Source organism: Myxocyprinus asiaticus, chromosome 30 (assembly GCF_019703515.2).
Source record: "Myxocyprinus asiaticus isolate MX2 ecotype Aquarium Trade chromosome 30, UBuf_Myxa_2, whole genome shotgun sequence".
Classification (NCBI taxonomy): Eukaryota; Metazoa; Chordata; class Actinopteri; order Cypriniformes; family Catostomidae; genus Myxocyprinus; species Myxocyprinus asiaticus.
The window spans coordinates 18,795,188-18,816,412 of NC_059373.1; the positions used below are offsets into that span (position 1 = coordinate 18,795,188).

At 37.2% G+C, this 21,225-nt stretch overlaps 3 protein-coding genes and 1 long non-coding RNA gene across 6 annotated transcripts in view; 1 reads left to right on the forward strand and 3 right to left on the reverse strand.

The window, feature by feature from the left end:
- Positions 1-4,715: 4,715 nt before the first annotated feature.
- LOC127421363 (uncharacterized) lies at positions 4,716-7,337 on the reverse strand. The gene is made up of 3 exons (XR_007893981.1): positions 6,975-7,337; positions 4,944-5,470; positions 4,716-4,842 (listed from the first exon to the last, which is right to left on the reverse strand). It is a non-coding gene; the product is annotated as an uncharacterized LOC127421363 (long non-coding RNA).
- Positions 4,811-6,077, forward strand: cart4 (cocaine- and amphetamine-regulated transcript 4). Its single transcript, XM_051664376.1, has 3 exons — positions 4,811-5,042; positions 5,422-5,502; positions 5,744-6,077. The coding sequence occupies exons 1-3, from the start codon at positions 4,917-4,919 to the stop codon at positions 5,849-5,851; spliced, it is 315 nt and encodes a 104-aa protein (XP_051520336.1). The 5' UTR covers positions 4,811-4,916; the 3' UTR covers positions 5,852-6,077.
- Positions 7,338-8,238: 901 nt separating the features above from the next.
- On the reverse strand, positions 8,239-12,961 carry LOC127421351 (protein JTB-like). Its single transcript, XM_051664371.1, has 6 exons — positions 12,751-12,961; positions 11,837-12,023; positions 11,691-11,731; positions 11,507-11,598; positions 10,384-10,463; positions 8,239-9,835 (listed from the first exon to the last, which is right to left on the reverse strand). The coding sequence occupies exons 2-6, from the start codon at positions 11,938-11,940 to the stop codon at positions 9,679-9,681; spliced, it is 474 nt and encodes a 157-aa protein (XP_051520331.1). The 5' UTR covers positions 11,941-12,023; positions 12,751-12,961; the 3' UTR covers positions 8,239-9,678.
- Positions 12,962-16,885: 3,924 nt separating this feature from the next.
- LOC127421311 (potassium voltage-gated channel subfamily KQT member 4-like) overlaps positions 16,886-21,225 on the reverse strand; it is a 121,691-nt gene continuing 117,351 nt past the window's right edge. For 2 of the 3 annotated variants that reach the window (XM_051664298.1, XM_051664297.1), the window contains one exon: positions 16,886-20,185. In XM_051664298.1, coding sequence (XP_051520258.1) covers positions 19,961-20,185 — 225 coding nt within the window. In that variant the 3' untranslated portion in view covers positions 16,886-19,960. The remainder of the gene's footprint in view (positions 20,186-21,225) is intronic. The other variant, XM_051664299.1, reaches the window with a different exon arrangement.

Consider the following 21,225-nt stretch of genomic DNA (forward strand, 5'->3'; position numbering starts at 1 on the left):
CAGATGACATTCAGCGCTTCAGCTCTGCCTCGGCACTTTTAATATTCCCTTCCAACTCCACGAGTTCTCATGCTTTGGATTTTTTGATGAATGAGGCATACTGTATGATCCCACCCCTAAGAACTGCCTTAAGTGCCTCCCAAGCCATGCCCACAGAGGATACTGAGAACCAGTTGGTCTCCATATAAAAACTGATTTTGGCCTTTAACATTTGTTGAAATTCAGGATTTTGCAAAAGGGACTCATTAAAGCGCCAACTATATGATTTCTTTTTCTCCATATGTGGCAACAACTCTAAATTCACCAGGGCGTGTTCTGAGACTAAGATGTTTCCAACTGAACAATCAACAACAGATGAAATGAGGGACTTAGATATAAATAAAATCTATTCTAGAATAAATCTTATGTACTGATAAAAAAAATGTATAGTCCTTCCCAGATGGGCTTAGAAGTCTCCAAATATCTGTAAGACCAAGATTTTTACACATCCTGTGAAGCGTCACTGTTGCTCTAGGGGGCTTACACACTTTTGCTTCACTATGATCAAGAATTGAGTCCATCAATAGATTAATGTCTCCTCCCAATATTATATCATGAGGGGTGCCAACTGCTTGCAACATCCCTTCAAGATCTATAAAAAACCCTGATCATCGACATTAGGTGCGCAAATATTAGCTAAAATCAACCTTTGCCCCTGAATTTCTGCTAAAACTATAATGACTCTTCCTAATTTATCTTTAATCTGTTTGAGACATTTGAATTGTAGATGTTTACCTATCAGTGTAATGACTCCCCTGCTCTTACTTGAGCCAGCACTAAAGAAAATATGTACACTCCATATCTTCCCAAACATCAAAAAAGATGTTCTTTCTTGAAGAAACACTATATCATATTTGTTACGTTTAAGAAAAGAAATAACCTTCCTTCTTTTTATGGGGTGCCCCAACCCATTCACATTCCTCGTGGAGAGAGACAATCCACTCACATTGACATTTTGACATGTTTGTTGTTTTGTTGCAAATAGTTGTTTTGTGTGATGTCACAATTAGAGTGATCTGTGTCCCCTTTGGTCACACTAATAGTTGACAATTCTCTTGCTACATGTGCAACTGAATAAAGGTATATATGCATTTTTGCAGAAAAATACATTTATTTGATAACTGACCTAGAATCAGTTATAATCTTCATTATTTAAACAGTGTCATTGTTTGACCTAAATTTGAGTCCATTCGATGAAAATTATTAAGCTGAAACAACAACATTTACATTTCAAAACTGAGTTAAGTCTACTTGCATCTAGTAACCTTTACTTAAATAGTTAAGTGAACTTAATTACTCAAGTTTTGGAGACACTATTACTCAATCAGTTGAGTAAAGTCAACTTACTAGGGTTTTCAGTGTGATTCCATTTAGTGATGTGTAAATCACACCACACAGGTAGCAAGTGAATTAAATTTAGCTTAGAAAATACATGTTCCCTTATTTCTGTTAAAAATTAAAAGAAAGAAAGAAAGACTAAGGATAAAAGCAATATTAGCTCTGTTCAGGTGACAGAACTGTTAATCATGTACTCTAAGTACAAATGTATCCGCTACGGACTTGTAACTAACCAAAAGTCAAGATTCTTCTGGTACAGATGTCATGAATCACTTCTACACGTTCACACACAAATGAATACATTCACACCTCCCCTTTGATGGCCCTTCTTTCATTTTCACACGTATGTGATCTTTGACGTGGAAAGATCTGAGCTTTAATTACGAGCTGTTGAAAAGATGTGTGTCTTCCCCAGAAGAGAGAAATGAGACAGGGTGAGGTAGTTAAAATGTCAGATCTGACTGCACCTAATCAGAATGTAAGACATTCTCGAGAAGCTGTCTTCATTCTTTCATAGTCTGCTCAAGACTCAAACTTTGGCATTACAAAAAGATATGTGGATGAATAATTAGAATATATAATACTGAAATTTTTATTTTTTTATTTTTTATTTATTTTTCTTTGTTATTTTTGGCTGTTGTTTTACTAATTTTAGTTTGTGATGGTTGAAAGCTCTTTTGTCATTTATTGCTGCAACCTTTAAGACCATCAAAAAGTTTTTGCATAAATGTTCTGTCCATTAATTTAAGATGCTAAAATGCTTACATACTGCATCTCTACTTGATTCTTCAGCCCTTGAGAGACAACGTTTTTTAATACAGTGCAGTTCATGTTGAACGTTTCAGGGAAAACTTGGTTTGAAAAAGGTCAGAACAAGGCAGTGCTGGATAGGAATTGACAATCCAATTCTCTAGAGCATTGACACAAGAAGTGGATAATAGAATAAAAGTGTCCTTGTCTGTTGTGAAAATGCATGGGTGATGATACTTTTGTATATCTTGATACTTCACTGTCTGCATAGAGTATTTTTTTCCGATCATGCTGGTTTGAAATCAGCAGGTTTCAAGAGGTGTAACCTTCCGTGCATTGGTGACATTGTGACTAATCACTCACAGGTGTGTTCATAAGATCTTTCATTAAAAGCTCTTGTTTTTGTTTTTTGTGCTTTAATGTTTCCTGGTATAACTACTATTGTTGATGTTTAACAATTGTATGTTTTGTAGTTTAAGTTTTAGAGCACCATAGAAGAAACTGCTTCTGGAAACATCTTCTGTTTGGGATGAATCTCTGATGTTGTAGGCAGCCTTCCTCAATTATAAGCCACTGATGAAACAAAAATGGCTAAATGAATAAATGTAAAAAGGCTTAAATGGAAATGATGACACAAATTAGTGACACTAACATTTATGAAAGAATGCTTACGCAACAAAAGATTGCAAGGAAAAACTGTAATTTATTATTTTTGCTTTGTTTACATACTGTCTGCTTAGTCTAATCATGTCTGTTAATCTTTAAGTTGCTGTTTTTGATAAAATAAGAATATTAAATAAAAAGGGGTCTTTGTTTTATTATCTGTTCTTGCAATTGTATACTATCCATAATATAAGAGGCCAACATCTTAATCCCTTAGTCTTTGAATAGCTAAAACAATTTCTAATACAAGAGGTAAAACCATATGCCAAGCACAGTTCTGTAGACTGCAGATTTGGCAGAGCAGTCAATTGAGCCTCAAAAGAAAAAGTCGGCACACCACAGCTCCAACAATAGAACATTAATATATTTCCACCTTGGTGATGTTTCGAGCCACCTGGTTCTTCATCACACCATAAACACACACACACACACACACAAACAACAACCCTTAAATACCCTGCACAATTTCTCAATTAATGTCACATAACTAGACATCAATCAACAAGGACATCAATTACACTCAATCTTCAAAACATATAAACGTTTAATTCACATAAAAGCAATAATGATAATGAAAATAACAAAAACAACAATAATTATGCCAGTGCCTGGTGCTTGGACTTAGGATGGACCTCATCAAATCTCACTGAAATGACCTGCCAGTTGAACTATGATGCACCTCACTGATCTCTGCCTGCATCACCTTGGTCTAATGATGGACTACACTCTTATAATGGAATACATAGACTATCAACTAATTGCCAACAAAAGCCTTGATCAGCCATCTAAAAAGAAAGGACAATGCATCTATGTGAACTTCTGCAGTTAATCCAGGATGAACTTCAAACACATTAGTCATTAATCTTACAGTTCATTCAAAATCTTTATTTAAACACAGACCCTTCACACTTACTTAGTTTCCTATTTTTAAACCATGACTTGCACTATACATAAATAACTAATATTGGCATTATATTCATGCGGTTTAGCCAGAGGGTAACTGGCCCCCACAGTGAGCCTGGTTTCTCCCAGTGTTATTTTTTCTCCATTAACCAACATCTTATGGAGTTTTGTGTTCCTTGCCACAGTCGCCTTCGGCATGCTCACTGGGGTTCTAAATACAATTATTATTTAATTATTTATTTTTATACACAATTTACAATCATATTTAATCAAACTACACAATGACAACTTGAAGACTTTATATATATTACAGTTTCATTTTCTGTTAAAGCATGATTTACTTTAAAGCTGCTTTGAAATTATGTGTTTCCCAGAATGTTCCCAGAAAAAAGCTTTAAGGTAGTTGTATGGTTAGCCAGGAACCTTTTTTTTTTTTTTTTTCATGAAAATAGAATGTTTTAGGTTGTGTATAATGATTCCCCTAATGTTCCCTTAACCACAAAATACCAGGAAGCTTTCTGCAACCAGGGGCAATTCTATAACTTCAATCTTAGGAGGGCTCAGCACCCAATGACACTATAATATGTGCACATTTAATGTATTCCACTATGTTGCATAGATAGTGTTTGTGTGTGTGTGTGTGTGTGTGTTTTACTGTGTTTAAACAAGCTAGATAGCTTGCAAATATTCATTCAGAATATTGCCATTTTCTATAATAAACAGTTATAAAATTATAAAAATAACTGAAACCACTTGAAGAATCATTGATATAGGCAAACCATATACATAATTTTCATAACTGTCTATTTATTGGCAACATGTTTCATTCCCTTCTTGTTCTCCATTTATTAACAAAAATAACAGCACATGAATCAATAATTTCGCCTTCTTAAATAGGGTCTAGCAACGCCTAAGTCTGCAACCATACTGCAACATTACAGCAAGTCCATCCCTGACCCAAACAATGACTCCCAACTGGTTCTTAAAATGAATGATTACGGATGCGGTGACGTTGCATGAATACCTCACATCAGGCAGCAGGACCTCACATCGTATAAGTAGAGAAAGTTTTCCAGGAATCCATTGAAGCAATTGCAACCAGTAGCCAGAGCACAAGCACTGACAAAACAACTTTCAACGCTGGAATCGCTGAAACAGAAAATAGTACCTAATAAAAAAGGACTTTTATATCTAAAATTATTAGCACCAAATAATTCAGCACCATGGACAGCGTGAGAGCGGCGGTATACCTGAGCGTTTGCCTGTCGTTGTTGAGCCTCTGCCGGGGTCAGATGTCACTGGACAACAGACTGTCCGCACAAGAGGAGCAGTTCATCAAAAGAGACCTGGTAAGAGGCTAAAAGAGAGTCACCTATAGTGTACTGTAAAGTGTTAAGATTGCACACTTCGGCTCGTGTTAAGATAGTAGGCTATAACTCAATACCAGACAAGTGGTTTCATCTGTTGATGTAAATGTTTCACCAGAACTCATTTAAAATTGAATTATATGGTAAAATCACACCGTTAAATTATCTAAATGACATGTACTTACACATTTTAAGTAATAACGTGTATTTTTTTTATTTTTATTTTTATTTTTTTTATTGTGGAAGCTGAGAAATTTCTACTTGATGTCCATAGAAAACATAGCTGGGCAATTTTTCCTCCGTATATTTCTTTCTTTCTTTCTTTCTCCGCAATTAAAGCTTTCTTTCCGGTTGTACTCAGGCTGAGGCGCTCGAGGACCTTTTGGATGGAGATCAGGACAATCGGATATCTGTGGAGAAAAAAGCTAGTGTCATACCAAGGGTAAACATGCACAACTTTTGCAAGTTTTCTTAGGGGCCGTTCACACCGAATGCGTCCGCCCGCGCTGGAGAGACACTTTTCCGGGTCTCTCGCAAGAGCTAGAGCGTTTTTAGACGCTCAATTTTGCATGTAGTAATGTAGATGACGTGTTCGGTGTGAACGGCTCCTTAGAATAGATTTCATAATCAACTACGAGTTAGTGACAATCAAAAGATTTTATGTTATGCTCCATGTCTCGTAGTGCGACGTGGGGGAGCGCTGCGCCATGAAGCATGGACCACGCATCGGGCGACTGTGTGACTGTCTGCGAGGAACCGCCTGCAACACGTTCTTCTTGCGCTGCTACTGATTGAGCTCGCGCGACTGTCTTCCCCCTCAGGCACTGTGCAAAAAACACCTCATCTGTTTAACGGTTGTATTCCAAGTGTGAATTTACATGGGTGATTGATGCTGTAATATTTGTAATTTACATAAAAGACATCTTTATGATCACTCGCGCATGTTGTTAATAAAATGTCTTTAATGCTGTCTGTTTCTGCATATTGCCTAACTGATACTTATTTGAAACAAATAGGATTAGCATGTGAGAATTGCCCACAGGTTATAATGTGGTCATCATTAGAAATAAAATATATATATATATATATATATATATATATATATATATATATATATATATATATATAAAGTCTCTTAAGTTTAGAAATGGATCAAGGTGTGACACGTAAGTGAAATCTACATATAAAAGTCTCAACAATTCCTCGAAAATCCCATCAAACCGCTCAGTATCAGCTGATCATCATGTTGATCAACCTTGTGTGACGTAGTAGCAAGAATCTTTAAGTCCTTGTACGTGAATGCTCGCGCCGGGTGATTTTGACACAAGAAGCACTTCAGCTTGACATTAATATACATAATGTCAAACTTAACTTTACTTCTTGTTGCGCTTCACTGTATTTTATACATATATTCGAAAATAATCTATGTAGACATTACTGAATAGGTGAGTAACAATATTGCGCGCGTGGATGTTAGACTCTGTTCTAAACACTCCGAGCTTCGGGTCCTCGGAAAACATGCTCTTTATTATAGACAAGAACTGCGACAGGGTATGAAGAAAATCCTCAAAGACAAGTCGTGCCCATATTGAGGGAAAAAGTTTAACCGTCTCCCGGGTGTATGCAGACGTCAGAAAAGGAGGAGGATAACATACTTGGCTCTTACAATGCGTATTAAGTATGTATACTGTTGTAATTTTTTTGGCATATGATGCAGGTAAGATACTAGCTCATGAGGTATTTTTAGATTTAAGAAGCAAATCATGAAAAGACAGACTATAAGAAAAACCGTTTCATATAAAAGTGGCATTAGGAACTCCTAGAAGAGCAACATATAACTTGAACAGAGAACCTGAATACATTGTTAAAGAGATAGTTCATCCAAAAATGAAAATTATCTCATTATATACTCACCCTCATGACATCCCAGTTGTTTATGATGTTCTTTCTTCTGCAGAGCACAAACAAAGATTATTTGAAGAATACTTCAGCTCTGTTGGTCATACAATGCAAGTGAATGGTGACCTCAAATTTGAAGCTCCAAAAAGCGCATATAGACAGCATAAAATAATCTATACGACTCCAGTGGTTTAATCCATGTCTTCAGAAGCGATATGATAGGTGTGGGTGTGAAACAGATCAATATAAGTTCTTTAATAGTCCTTTTATTTCTCTCTCTCTTATAAATCTAATTTCAAATAGCTCTTCTCTGCACTTTGAGTTCTTTCTATTTTTTTCCAATTTGCATTCTTTGTGCATATCGCCATCTACTGGGCTGTTGTGCAAATATGATTCATTTATTATTTTCCTTTATTTTATCCCTCTCTTTTTTTTCTTTCTCCACCCTGTCAAGTTTGTGACGATATGCACAAAGAATATGAATAGTCAAAAAAATAGAAGAACTCTCATGAATGCGCAGAGGAGGGCTAAAAGTAGATTTATTGTAAAGAAAGTACTTAAATATTTATCTGTTTCTCCCCCACACCAATCATATCGCTTCTGAAGACATGGATTCAACCACTGGAGTCATATGGATTACTTTTAATTTGTTTGTGTTCTGAAGAAGAAAATAAGTCACATATCTGGGATGGCATGAGGGTAAGTAAATTAGAAAATTTTCATTTTTGGGTAAACTATCCCTTTAAGTTCTAGTCAGAGTAAGCTTTTTTTTTTTTTTTTTTTTTGGTTAGCAGAACCACAATGACCTTTTTACAAAATAATTTACCACCTGAGAGTATGTCATCTTAATCTTTAAAAAATTAATATACAATGCAATTCCCAACATCATCACATGATTACTTTTGAAATAGCTCTGTTGTCATTACATTTAATTAAACATTATATGTATAATTGTAAATTATTTTGTAATATCTAATAGTTGTTGGGAAACCCTGGTTTACAGTCAGTTGTGTGCATATTTAAACTAAAGGCTTGTGTTTATGTGCAGGACTATTACCCACTGCATTCAGTATCTCTGTTGAAAAGAAAGTATATCTTATTATTTGGCCTTTTCTTCCTCCCCCATTTAACACAGCAAAGTTCTGTTCTGCGATGAGAGATTCTCAGCATGGTCACATCTTCTCCTGTCCAAAAGGATCAAAGTGTACTCCTATTATGTAGTTTGTAACTTCTAATTTTTCATGACAATATGCATGCACAATGTTTCATCAGGAATTTGTGACAACATTCTTGACAACCGAAGGCAAACAATTCCTTTCCCCCCTGCATTTATTCCTATTTTCCTGTGTTATCAACAGAGGACAGGAATGTCACACATCTTTCATAAAAATACACTTTATACAATTTAAGTAATCGTTCAAATTAACTAAGGGACAAAACCTGGCCATGTTCATGTGGCTTCATGATGGTGGCGAAAGAAACAGTATACAAGAAACAGAGTTCACAAAAAGGCATTGTTCAGCCAAACTATTCATTAATGTAAATAAACGTATGGAGAAAATTATAAAACAAGTTCTCTACCCAAAACAGCAGAGTAAAGACTTTCCGAAGATAGTAGCACAAAAATCTATGTACCATATCACCTCCAATGCACTAACATTCATTTGCAAGAGAAGCACGTCACTGTTTTACTTTTAAGTTCTTTAAAAAAATAAAAATAAAAAAATAAAAATAAAAACAAGGAAATATGGAAAAAAGAAAAGTTGGGTTGATTTTAATACATCTTAAACTTTCACCTCATCAAGCAACTTTAACATACGTTACAATGCAGTCTTGCATATATCTGTCAGATGTAAGTACAGAGCTAATATTTTTAAGACATAATTTAAGCATTATAAAGAAAGAGATCTGATCACAGAGTTTGACATAAACACATACTTTCACTCAATAGGGCAAAAGACTGAAAGTAAATATAATACAGAGTCAAAAATAATAACAATTAAATAAAGGGCACCTGCAAGTCTGTCTGGAAAAAGCATACTCAAAATAAAGACTTTACAGACAAAAACTGCATGTATAAGAATAATGAAATTACTTTTAGGTTCATTGAAGTAAATAACACTGTAATGTTAGTGAATGGATGAATGTGTCAAAATCAGGCAAAAGCTTTTACTATCTAAATTATATGAGCCAAATGACAAACCACCAAAACTTTCAGATTCACTGAAACTCATCCTAACAAAACAAATCCCAACAAATAATATCTTGCTTCAGGACACTGACCACACAGATCATTCTGTTTCACAAAATACTTTGTGCTTTATTATTTTCTCTATGCACACCGCCTTCCCAGCATTTGAAAAAACAGGTATTTACAGAGCTGTACATCTTCTGTTACATAATAGGGACTGGATACCTATCTTGCATTATGTTTGTCAATTTGGATGAGTGTTCCACTATTCAAATTCTTGAAGTTCACAGATATATAAAGTCCACTTGACAATCTCATACGTAAAGGTAATTCCTGCAGGGATGCAGCATCCAAAAAATAATGTCTGGCTGGGGAGTAAGGGCACATTGTACCCATTCAGAAAGTTAAAACCAGTGATCAAGCACAGAAGCCTCCATGGACTGTTGGATTATGCCCTTTGTTGAGAGCTTGTAACACCAGGCCTCCTGTCTGGCATATGTCCTTTAAGTTTTAGTACAGCTTGATATACTAAATAGATTCTATCTGTCTCCGAACCTTGTCTGAGGCTTGGCGGTCAAGTGACCGTTGCCTAGCGACCACCAGAATTGCAAAGACTACAGTGAGAGTCAGCGCAGTGCCCTCAAATTTCCAGAAGAGGTGCTCCTCCATTTTGGTAGAGCGACAACTGATGGGAAAAAAAGCGAAAGAGTGAACTAAATTAGTGTCCCTTTTCTGAATTTTCAGCTAGAATCTGGCAGGCTTCAAGGGATAGCACACCCTGAAAATGTCTTTCCAAACCTGTATGACTTTCTTATGCGGAACAAAAAATTTTCAATACAATGGCAGTGGATAATGCCTCACTTTAAAGCTTAAAAAGTATCATAAAAGAAGTCCATGCGATTTGTGCATCATATTCTAAGTCTTCTAAAGGCATATGGCAGGTTTTGGTGGGAAGCAACTCGAAATGCAAGTAATTTTAAAAATCATACGAGTTTGGAACAATGTTAGGGTAAGTAAATTTTGACAGAATGGGTGAAATACTCCTTTAAAGGTGCTGTACACAAGATTTTGGAGAGAGTGGTGGTCCAATTAATTGGCTAAGTCTGACAGACATTAGTAAAAAGTCTTAACATTAAAGCGCTTTTAAGAAAACAAAGTTGAATTACAGCAAGTCAAACATTGTTAGTTGAAGAGGAGAGAGAATATTTACCAGTAGGTTGGAAAGCCACTCACCTCTTGAATTCTTCTCTGTTAGATTTGGTGCAGTTGATCTTTTCTACAAATCCAGTTTGGCTGCATGCTGCTAATGTTTTCTGTGAAGAATACAGAGTTTTTAGAATAACTGCATTAGAGTATTTCACGATATAATCAAAACTGAAGTATTCTACTATATTAACCTCATTCAGTTTAAAATGATATAATATTGTGAAATAAATTTGTGTACCTTCTCTGAATCAATCTAATGTGATATACATTCTGCTGCAGAGAGCTTTTTGTTTAACCAAATAAGACATTTTTACTGCAAACCAGTAGAAGACAATTGCGAGCAAAATCCAGAAAAAAGATTTTATTGACCCTACAGCTTGCTGAATACATCGAGACTTAAAGGGATAGTTCACCCAAAAATTCTCTCATCATTTACTCACCCTCATGTCATCCCAGATGTGTATGACTTTCTTTCTTCTGCTGAACACAAATGTTTTAGAAGAATATTTCAGCTCTGTAGGTCCTAACAATGCAAGTGAATGGTGATCAAAATTTTAAAGCTCCAAAAAGCATATTAAGGCAACATAAAAGTAATCCATATGACTCCAGTGTTTTAATCTATGTCTTCTGAAGAAATCCAATCGGTTTTGGGTGAGAACCGACCAAAATCTCCTTTTTCACTGTACATCTTGCCATTGCAGTCTCTAGGTACAATCATGATTTCAAGTTCGATTACATTTCCTATTGTTTGACGCATGCAGTGAAGATACATTAGATGTAATCAAGCTTGAAATCCTGATATAGCCAAGGAGACTAATATCAAGATTGGCAGCGAAAAAGAAGTTATGTTTTGATCTGTTGTCACCCAAACCTGATTGGATTGCTTCAGAAGACATGGATTAAACCACTGTAGTATCTTTATGCTGCCTTTATGTGCTTTTTGGACCTTCAGAGTTCTGGTCACCATTCACTTGCATTGTATGGACCTACAGAGCTGAGATATTCTTCTAAAAATCTTTGTGATGGGATGGCATAAGGGTGAGTAAATGATGAGAGAATTTTCCTTTTTGGTGAACTATTCCTTTAATGCTCAACTCTTTGCCTTTTTTTTTTATTTATTTTTTTAACCACTATCCACCCAGAATCTCACCGATTGGAAACCATCACACACACTGCACTCTTTAGCCACCACAAACTCCTCCACCTGCCAACATGGTGTGTTCACTGCCTTTGTAACCGCAACTGCAAAGCAAGAACACAAGAAGCATTATTATTATTATTATTCTTATACCAACAAAGTAAGGACTACTAAGAATTTTTCCATTTTAAATTACCTGCAGCCTTCTCATCGCTAAGAAGAGCTGCTCCAAACACTCTATAAATAAGAAAACGTAAACATGTTATGAATACCCATATGATCAAAGCTTTTTCTGGTTCATAATGCACATGCCATGAAGTCATAATTTGTAGTTTTTCTCACCTAAGTGACACTAAACCCCAAAATAAGGCGTGTAGGGCCAAGATTCGTGGTCTCAGACATGACATGGGGATCCTACAGTCACTCTCCATTGCTCTGGTGCACATGCGTTTATAAGGTAACACAGTTGGTTTTTACTGGTGCTTCATCGCTCTGTAGAGACGATTCTTTCCATTAGAGCAGCAACAATCTAAATATCCAAAGAAGAGACACACATTTTACAATGAAGAGAACAAACTTTCAAGTAAACACTGATAAAGAGGCACATTACAGCAACAGTTACAGCTATCTGACTTCTTATCTGCCTTCTTGACTCTTACAGCAAAACAACTTCGATTTTTAGAGTCTCAAAAACTAATGAGCTGCCTTCCAAGTGTCTAGGTATCATCATGCATTATGATTATTATTGCATGCATTATGATCTGACAATGAACAATATTTTTACAGCATTTAATAAAGTTGTTTCTTGCATGAAAATACAATCGTTCATATTAGTGCATTAAAATGCATTAAGTAACTTAAGTAACGTATCTGACTTTGAATTTTTAACAGGATTAGAAGGTTAAATGTAAAATTAACAAAGATCAATAACTGCTCTACAAGCAATGTTCACTGTCAGTTCATGTTAACCAATTTAGTTGGCTAATGTTAACGAAAACAACATTATTGTGAAGTGTTAACGCATCTTCGTATCGTGTAGGAAAACACAAACGTAGTATTAAAAATAAACGGGAGAGACAACAAGCTTCTAACTCATGTCAAATGATTTGACCTCACTTATTTATCTCTCACAAATCGTAAACCGATATAGAGAGAGAAGTAGGATAGCTCATGAGTCACAGTTTAATAAACAGTGAAAGTGCGTTAAAGCTCCAGACAAACAAGGTTCACATCACCAGCGTACACGGAGCACTCACCCAATATTACATGATCTCACTGTCTGTCTCAGTAGGTTTCCGTGACAGCATCTCTGAGACATGTAACAACAGCCAACGGTGATCGATCACTATGTATATGTGCGTGGGTTCTAAATCTGCCGCTGGTAAAGTAAAATACCTTTATTTACAGAGACCTCTAAAGTCGGGCCTGTCTGCCATAGGGAAACAGAGAGAGGATTACGTCACACCAAAATGGGGATTTTAAACATCTCATATTAAAGTGTGTCGCCGCCTAGTGGAACGGCTCCCGAATTAACTCCAATACGGGTTTTTGTGTCAGGAAAACAATTGAAAAACAGCGCAGACTATGTAAATATGCGCTAGACGGACGCCTTTGAGCGTTGCGTCGCGTCTTGCTGTTTTTAGCGTCTCGGTCTGGTGTCAAGTTAAAAAAAAAAAAAAAAAAAAAAAAAAAAACTTTTAAAACGGTTAAAAATGCGTCTCGAGAGTCGAGACACCCATCTAATCGTTGGGCTGCGTCAACGACTATTTAACCCGAGACAGAGCACTGGTATTTAAAAAAATGGGAGAAATAGAGCGCAACACTGCCAACCTACTTTTTCAGCCGCATGAGTTCTGGAAGTTATTATTAGTATTATTATTATTATTTGCATAGGGATTTCATAAATTCCTTCATAAAAAGAGCTGTAAGCCATGAACCAAAGCAACCAGCTCCAAGGTTAATCACAACATCACAAACTTTGTTTTGACGCAAAAAAGTATTTGAAATTTGGACAAAAAGTCAAAGGTACAAGGCTGTGTACTTACTGTCTTTAATGAGGAACGAACTACAATCCCATGAAGCCTCACAAATGATGTAATTGAACAAAAAACAATGGCGATATATAAAACTACTGATTTTAGGTCGTTGAAAACAATGGCAATTGTATAGAAACAATATATTTTACATTTATTGCCAAATATTCTGATATATACAGATATATACATGTACATTTGGCAGTTTTACCCAAAGTGACTTACAAAAGAGGAAAACGTCATGGTTACTTTCGTAACCTCCGTTCCCTGATGGAGGGAACGAGACTTTGTGTCGATGTAGTGACACTAGGGGTCACACTTGGGAGCTCCAAACACCTCTGCTTTTTTGAAAAAAAGGCCAATGAGAACTGGCGAGTGGAATTTGCATGCCACTCCCCGGGACATACGGGTATAAAAGGAGCTGGTATGCAACCACTCATTCAGGTTTTGTGCTGAGGAGCCGAGACCAGGTCCCGGACATTTCAGCAGGTAGTTCAGCATTGTGGCAAGAGGGACACAACGTCTCGTTCCCTCCATCAGGGAACGGAGGTTACGAAAGTAACCATGACGTTCCCTATCTGTCACTCACTCCTTCATCGCCCGGAGAGCGAGGTCGGTCACCGAGCGCAGTTCCTGCATCAATCCCGGGTCAGAACTACCTTTGTGCAGTTCTTTTAGCGCCTTGGCTTAGTGTACTTGCAGGAGAGCCATGGCGTGCAGGGTGGAGGTGGCTTGTCCAGCAGCACCGCAGGCCACAGTCATCAGGGACGACGTAAGCCTACAGGCCCTGGACGGGAGCTTCGGGCGCCTGCACCAAGTGGCGGCACTCTGCGGACACAAGTGCACCGCGAGCAACTTATCCACCTGGGGGATCACCGAATACCCCCTGGCTGCTCCACCATCGAGGGTAGTGAGAGCGGGTGAGCTGAAAGACCGGGACCGGGCAGTAAAAGGTGCCTCCCACGATTTTGTCAGCTCCTCGTGCACTTCCGGGAAGAAAGGAATGGGGGCGGGGCGTGGCCGTGGGCGGCGCCCCGAGCCCAGAAACCAATCGAGCTTTTCTTACGAAAGCAAGCCGCGACCACAACGTTGCCATGGTCATGTTCTCGCAATGAGGACATGACTCATCCACGAACGATGTCTCCACGTGGGCAGTGTCCAGACACGTAAGACAGCGATCGTGGCCATCAGAAGCGGAGAGATAATGACTGCAACCAGGAATAACACACAAACGGAAAGACATCTTTAAAAAGACGTTCCGTGTGTGCCGCTCTTTTTATGAATGAAAATATACTCTTTTAGAATATACTCTATTATTTTCGCTCTGCCGAAGCGCCCAGGGGTGTTCTCTGCACTCCACGGATGCAGAGGGGGAGAAGCCGCTGAAATGCGCCATAAATCCAGCAGTTTTGAGGTGCATCTTTGGAGGGAATTGAATTCAGTGTACTGAATACAACCACTTGGCTCCGAAGAGAAAATCTGAATGAGTGGTTGCATACCAGCTCCTTTTATACCCGTATGTCCCGGGGAGTGGCATGCAAATTCCACTCGCCAATTCTCATTGTCCTTTTTTCAAAAAAGCAGAGGTGTTTGGGGCTCCCAAGAGTGACCCCTAGTGTCACTACATCAACACAATGTCGAGTGAGTGACAGATAGGGAACATAAGTGAATCATCTTAAGGAGACAGTGGTACGCTGTCACTAGCATCAGAATAGTAGTCAAAACAGATTAAAGTACAACAAGAATGTATTTTTATTATTATTATTATATATATATATATATATATTTTTGGGACTGGTTAAGTGCTCATGGAAAAGATGTGTTTTTAGCCATTTTTGAAGACTTCACGGATGGAGTTGGGAAGGTCATTCCACCAATGTGGTATGATGAAGCCAAAAGTCCGGGAAAATGTTTTGGTGCATTTTTGTGTTGGTACAACAAGGCGAGATTCCTTAGTCGACCGCAGGCTTCTAGTGGGCGCATAGCTCTGCATAAATGATTTTAGGTATGCTGGAGCAGACCCAGTGACTGTTCTGTATGCCAGCATCAGAGCCTTGAATTTGATACGTGCATCAACCGGCAGCCAGTGGAGAGAGACAAGGAGTGGTGTAACATGCGCTCTCTTTGGTTGATTAAAGACCAGACGTGCTGCTGCATAAATAGTAAATAGTTAGGTAAGGGAAGACCAACTCAATGACGTCACTCACAATGCATCATGGTAGTGGCCGGTTGCTCTGAGGCACCTTTCGTGGGCTTTGTTCTCTGATTGGTGAAGCTTTCTCTGCTGGGCAATGGGTAATGTAGTTGTTTACCAAGAATTCTGCTATAACAATGAAGCTGAAATAATACAGACTGATGGCTTCAACAGAAGCATATAGACTACCATCAATGAACAACCTCGGAGCTCATGATTGGTCTGTTTTTAAAGGTTTAAAAGGTATTGTTGGAAATCAATTTGTCTATAGAAAAAATTAAACATTTTTAACTTTTGAACCAGACAGTTCCACTCTATTGGAACATCTAATATGGCAGATGTAGGAATGAACTCCCATCTTACAGGTAAAAAAACCAATCACCTTTTAGACACAGATATCGCCTGCCAGTCAAATCGAGAACGCACATGCGCATTAGCTGGACCAACCTGAAAAATAACGGGGTTTTTTTTGTTTGTTTGTTTGTTTGTTTTTTAGTGTGAACTGAGCTAAAGAAACACAATTTACAATACCATTGTAGTCAGATTTTACTGCTGATTTGAAACATGTTCTTTGATCGTAATCTTTATCAACCGTATTGGAGATTTCTGTATTTTGCCATTCAAGTAGATAGGAGCTGTATCCACAGAAAATAGCTACCTGGGAGCATTCTCAAGATGACCGCTGAGTGGACTGACTTGCCTTGAAATGGACTTTGGCTGTGGAAATGGCTGTGTCTGGCTTCTTTTAGCACAACAACACATTCGGTGTGAACGGCCCCTAACATGTTAAACTAGCTCTCTGTCTCAGTATTTTACATGATGTATGATTTTGACCAACACATCTGGGCCATAGTAAAAATTATTTTTGTGTAAGTAAATATTAGACCACTACACTAAGAAAGTGGCATTCATTGTCACAATTAGGCTATTATATTTTACTTTTCTATATCATGCAGTGAGTGTAGTCTATTTTTTGAATGTGGAATTGATTTTAGATGTGGTCTATTACATTTTTTGCTTGTGTGTTAGCTACTATTTACATTGCATTTACATTTTGGCTTATGACAGCCAAAGGGTTTATTACAGCAATTCAAATTTGATTTTAAAATACAGATGATGACCTGGTTGACAACACTGTCATTCCAAGTTTTAATGTATTGATTTTACCCCAAAGTACACATGAACAAATAGAATGAATATAGATCAAATTATGGAGATTTACACTTCCGGTCAAAAGTTTTGAAACACTTGACTGAAATGTTTCTCATGATCTTAAAAATCTTTTGATCTGAAGGCATATACTTAAATGTTTGAAATTAGTTTTGTAGACAAAAATATAATTGTTCCACCATATTAATTTATTTCATTATAAAACTAAAATAAAAATAAAAATAAAAAAAAAAAGTTTTTGAAATTGATGATTTGGACCAAATAATAAAGAAAAGCAGCCAATAAGTGCCCAACATAGATGGGAACTCCTTCAATACTGTTTAAAAAGCATCCCAGGGTGATACCTCAAGAAGTTGGTTGAGAAAATGTCAAGAGTACATGTCTGCAAAATCTTGGCAAAGGGTGACTACTTTGAAGATGCTAAAATATAACACAGATTTGATTTATTTTGGATTTTGTTTAGTCACAACATATTTCCCATAGTTCCATTTATGTTATTCTATAGTTTTGATGACTTTACTATTATTCTAAAATGTGAAGAAAAAAATAATTATAATAAAGAATGAGTACATGTTTCAAAACTTTTGACCGGTAGTGTATATTATTCTTATAGAGATTTGTTACACCTGTATTTTCATAAAAAAAAGTCTAGATTTATTAATTTTTTACAATCATGTCAGAGTTAAACATACATATTATAGATCAAGTTATCTCTCATATTAGCAGTTACCAATCATGTCAATAAGTGAGAAAAAACAAACAAAACAAAAAAACTTAATGCCTAAAAATGTTCAGTGTTCTGTTTAAAGAGCTAGAAGTTAGAGAATGTATGAGGAATGTTAGAGGAAATAATAAACACTGAAGAAAATAAATAAAAATAACAAAACAAGACAAGGTAAACCTAAGATATTGAAAAATTGTTACAGTAGATGAGATTTTCCAAAAGAATATAAATATTTAAATCTGTGAAGATGCAAAGGAGATTATGTAGAAAACTCTATTTGAACTCTGTACTCCAGTTCTGTCCAACAGAATGATGAATTAATTCCATGATAAGTGGCCTAAACATTCTCTTAGGTTCACTGTTGTACCATAAACACAAGGTCAGTGTGCTCTGGCTAGTGTATATCAGTAAGGCAGAGGAGTGCTGCATTCCCTACACCCCGTCCATGCTGTCTGTTACCTGAGCTGGCTAAAGCATTTTGTATAAAGCTGGAACCTTGCCCAAAACTGCATGCATAGATACTAATGTGGAGCTCATGCACTCAGACTAATGCCTTTCTGAATGACTCAGATATATCTCAGTTCTCATAGTCTTCTCAGTCCTCCTAAATAGTTTTGAGTCTGTCTGTTCATGGCTAAGGTTAAAGGGACGGTAACACAAAAGTAGTTGTAAGGCAGAATGTAAGCCTTAGTTACCATTCACAATGAAAGTATACAGGTTTGAAACAATGTGAGGGTGAGTGAATCATGACAGGATTTTCATTTTTGGGTGAACTTTTCCTTTAAGGGAACGTTTGAGTGTTTCTGTATGATCACAAGAGAAAAAGAATGCATGATAAGTATTTCATCCAATCAGACCGTTGACCTATTGACCTCTCGGAGATGATAAAAGGAGCAAAAGTGAGGCATCAATTGTGAGGTCATAACAGTCTGGTGTAAGACCTCAGTCTTAAATCTCAATCTAATCTGAATTTATCGAGAGTCACATATAGAGAGGAGAGAAATACAGACTTCTGAATATTGACCCGTTGATTTGATCATAGTTGCACGTGCAGAATGAGGAAATGGGCTGCAAGGCAGAGAATGGAGCGGGGCATATGAACAGCCTCTATAACTAATCCCACTAATTTAAAACAAACTTGCCTGAACTAATCAAAGCAGTGCCTCATTCTGTCATGCACTTTAATGCTGGTTATGTCATTAAAGAATATTTTTGTGTAATTTTAAATTTGTTTTTTGTTTTTTGCAAGATGGGCTTTCATTATGCTGTGGCAGAAGAGCATGACCCAACAAGATACCAAGAGTTTGCCACAATGTGGGGGGGAAACCTGAGGGCCTCACATATACCCAATATGGCATGTTTCTTCTTGTCTGAAATGCCAAGAAGAGAGAACTGCCAATCCATGCAAGAATAAAATGACGCATTGCTGGAGATGCCGTTCAGTATCCCTTGGTCACAGTCCATCATACTGTCCTCCTGTCTTTGAGGCCATTCTCTTGAATGGCAATGGTAATGACAAACAGACAAGGGAAGAGTACTGAATGCAGTACATTCATTTGAAGATCAGCAACTGCTTGTGTCACAAGGAGTTTATTGCATCAGGTCAAAGTGTAAGGCCAAGGCCAAAAAGGAGAGTCCAAAATCATATTCAGTTCAGATTCACAATGCCCTGATTTCTTACAAAAGAAGACAGAAAAATAGAATTGCTCTGGGAGCCAATATTGATTATCAAATGCTATGACAAAACAAAGCCAAGAAACAATATTGGCATCAAGAGTTCTAGAAAGAAATAACATGAATGAAAAAATTAATTTATGTTCAACAATTGACATCTACAATCAAAAAGAGTTGACAGTTTTGGAGCAGTCAATGACAGTGATTTGTCTCCACGTATTTTGGAAGACTGAAAAAGAGTTGGTGCTCAATAGTTTAGCAAACTAAATTCTAAAGCTAAAACTTTGCCATCTACTGGATTGAGTCCAAATGTTCAACACAGAAAACCAAGTAAACCTCAATAATATCTTCAAGTGAGAGTACTTTTCAGGTGAAACGTTCCTGATAAAAGAAATGCAAACAGGCACAAGGAGATTGGTAGATGACTGGGAAAGAAAGAGGATTGGTTTTACCATTACTAAGGGCAAAGAAAAAAAAAAAAAAATGAGACATTGTGTAATACCAGGGTGTTTCCAAGGCATAGTCTAGCCAAGATGCCACCATCCACTGTGCAAAGGAAGAACCCATGCAAGGATACAGCATTTTTTTTAGTGCTGGTATAGTGTAGGGAAGTATTTAGCCTTTGGATGAGTGCCCTGATGCTACAGTCTGGGGCTGATGGGTGACATCAGTTATTCAGTCGTCCCATGTGGGTCATTGCATGTTGCCACTGTCTGAGTGTAGATATTAAGGGTGTTTGCGGAGGGGAAGATATCGTGCTGATCTGTGGGACTGTGGTAGTCAGAGGTTAAGTCAGGTTCCAGCAGGGAGGACAAGGTGAAATGGGATGAGCCCTTTTTCAGGCCCTGGGAATAGAAGTTCAGCAGCAGGTCCAGCTTGTTTTCGATGGACTGCACCTGAGAGAAATAAAGAGATGTTTTAGGCTGATTCTAGATTGTTTTTGTTAAAAAGGGAGGGAGTGGCAAGATCTAATGCACTGATTGCTATTTTTAAAGGGTCTGATAATGTGCAGTAAATTAGTTTGCAATATTGTTGCATCTCAGCAGTTTTCAAAAGCACTTCTCTATTATATGAAATGGAATAAGCTCCAGGAAAGGAGGAAAACACAACAGATGTCCAATTACCTAGTTTCTTTAATGGTCTCTAACAAGAACTAACAAGATTTGATAAGTTGCTTCCCAAAAAGCCTCAATAATCCCTAATTATCTCATCATGAGCATAAAATCTGAGAATTTTTTTTATCTGTGACAAAGCATTTCTTGAATGCATGGTTTCATACACTCACATTACTATACTGTACCTATATTTTTTCAAAATTATTTTTACTTGGCTCAATGTACCTGTACATATCACGGCAGTTTCCTGGTGAAATAAACACTTGACTTGTAAGGTAATACATTTTATTGTTTGTATAACATTACCAACTAAATTTACAATCTTGTTCGAACATGATCAAATTGCGCCATAGCTCAACTAATAGAGCGTTGCACTTGCATTGGGAAGGACCGTGGTACGAGTCGAGAAGAGTAGGTTTAGGTTTTAGGTTTAGGGTAGGGAGGTAGGTAGGTTTGTTGATTTAAAACTTAATAGAGTGAAACCTCAACTGTTTGGGAGAACATTTCACTCACTTTCAACGTCACTCAGTGGACATTTCACCTTGGAACTGCTGCAACACATGTAATGATCCACATAATGTCATTTAGCAAAAAAACAGCTATAAAATTTTCGAAAGATCAGGTTGTTTGAATCGATACTAAGTAAGCACATGGTTACATTTATTGATGCTTTTTAGAATTGGCAAGCAAAACTGGTGCATCAATATAAAGCCTGTATACAGCCTTTTTTGTTCTTTATACAAGTTCATCGATACAGGAGCTGTCCGGTCCGCTGGTGCTGAACTTTTGCCAATATGTCCAGGAGTTTTTTTTGTCAAATA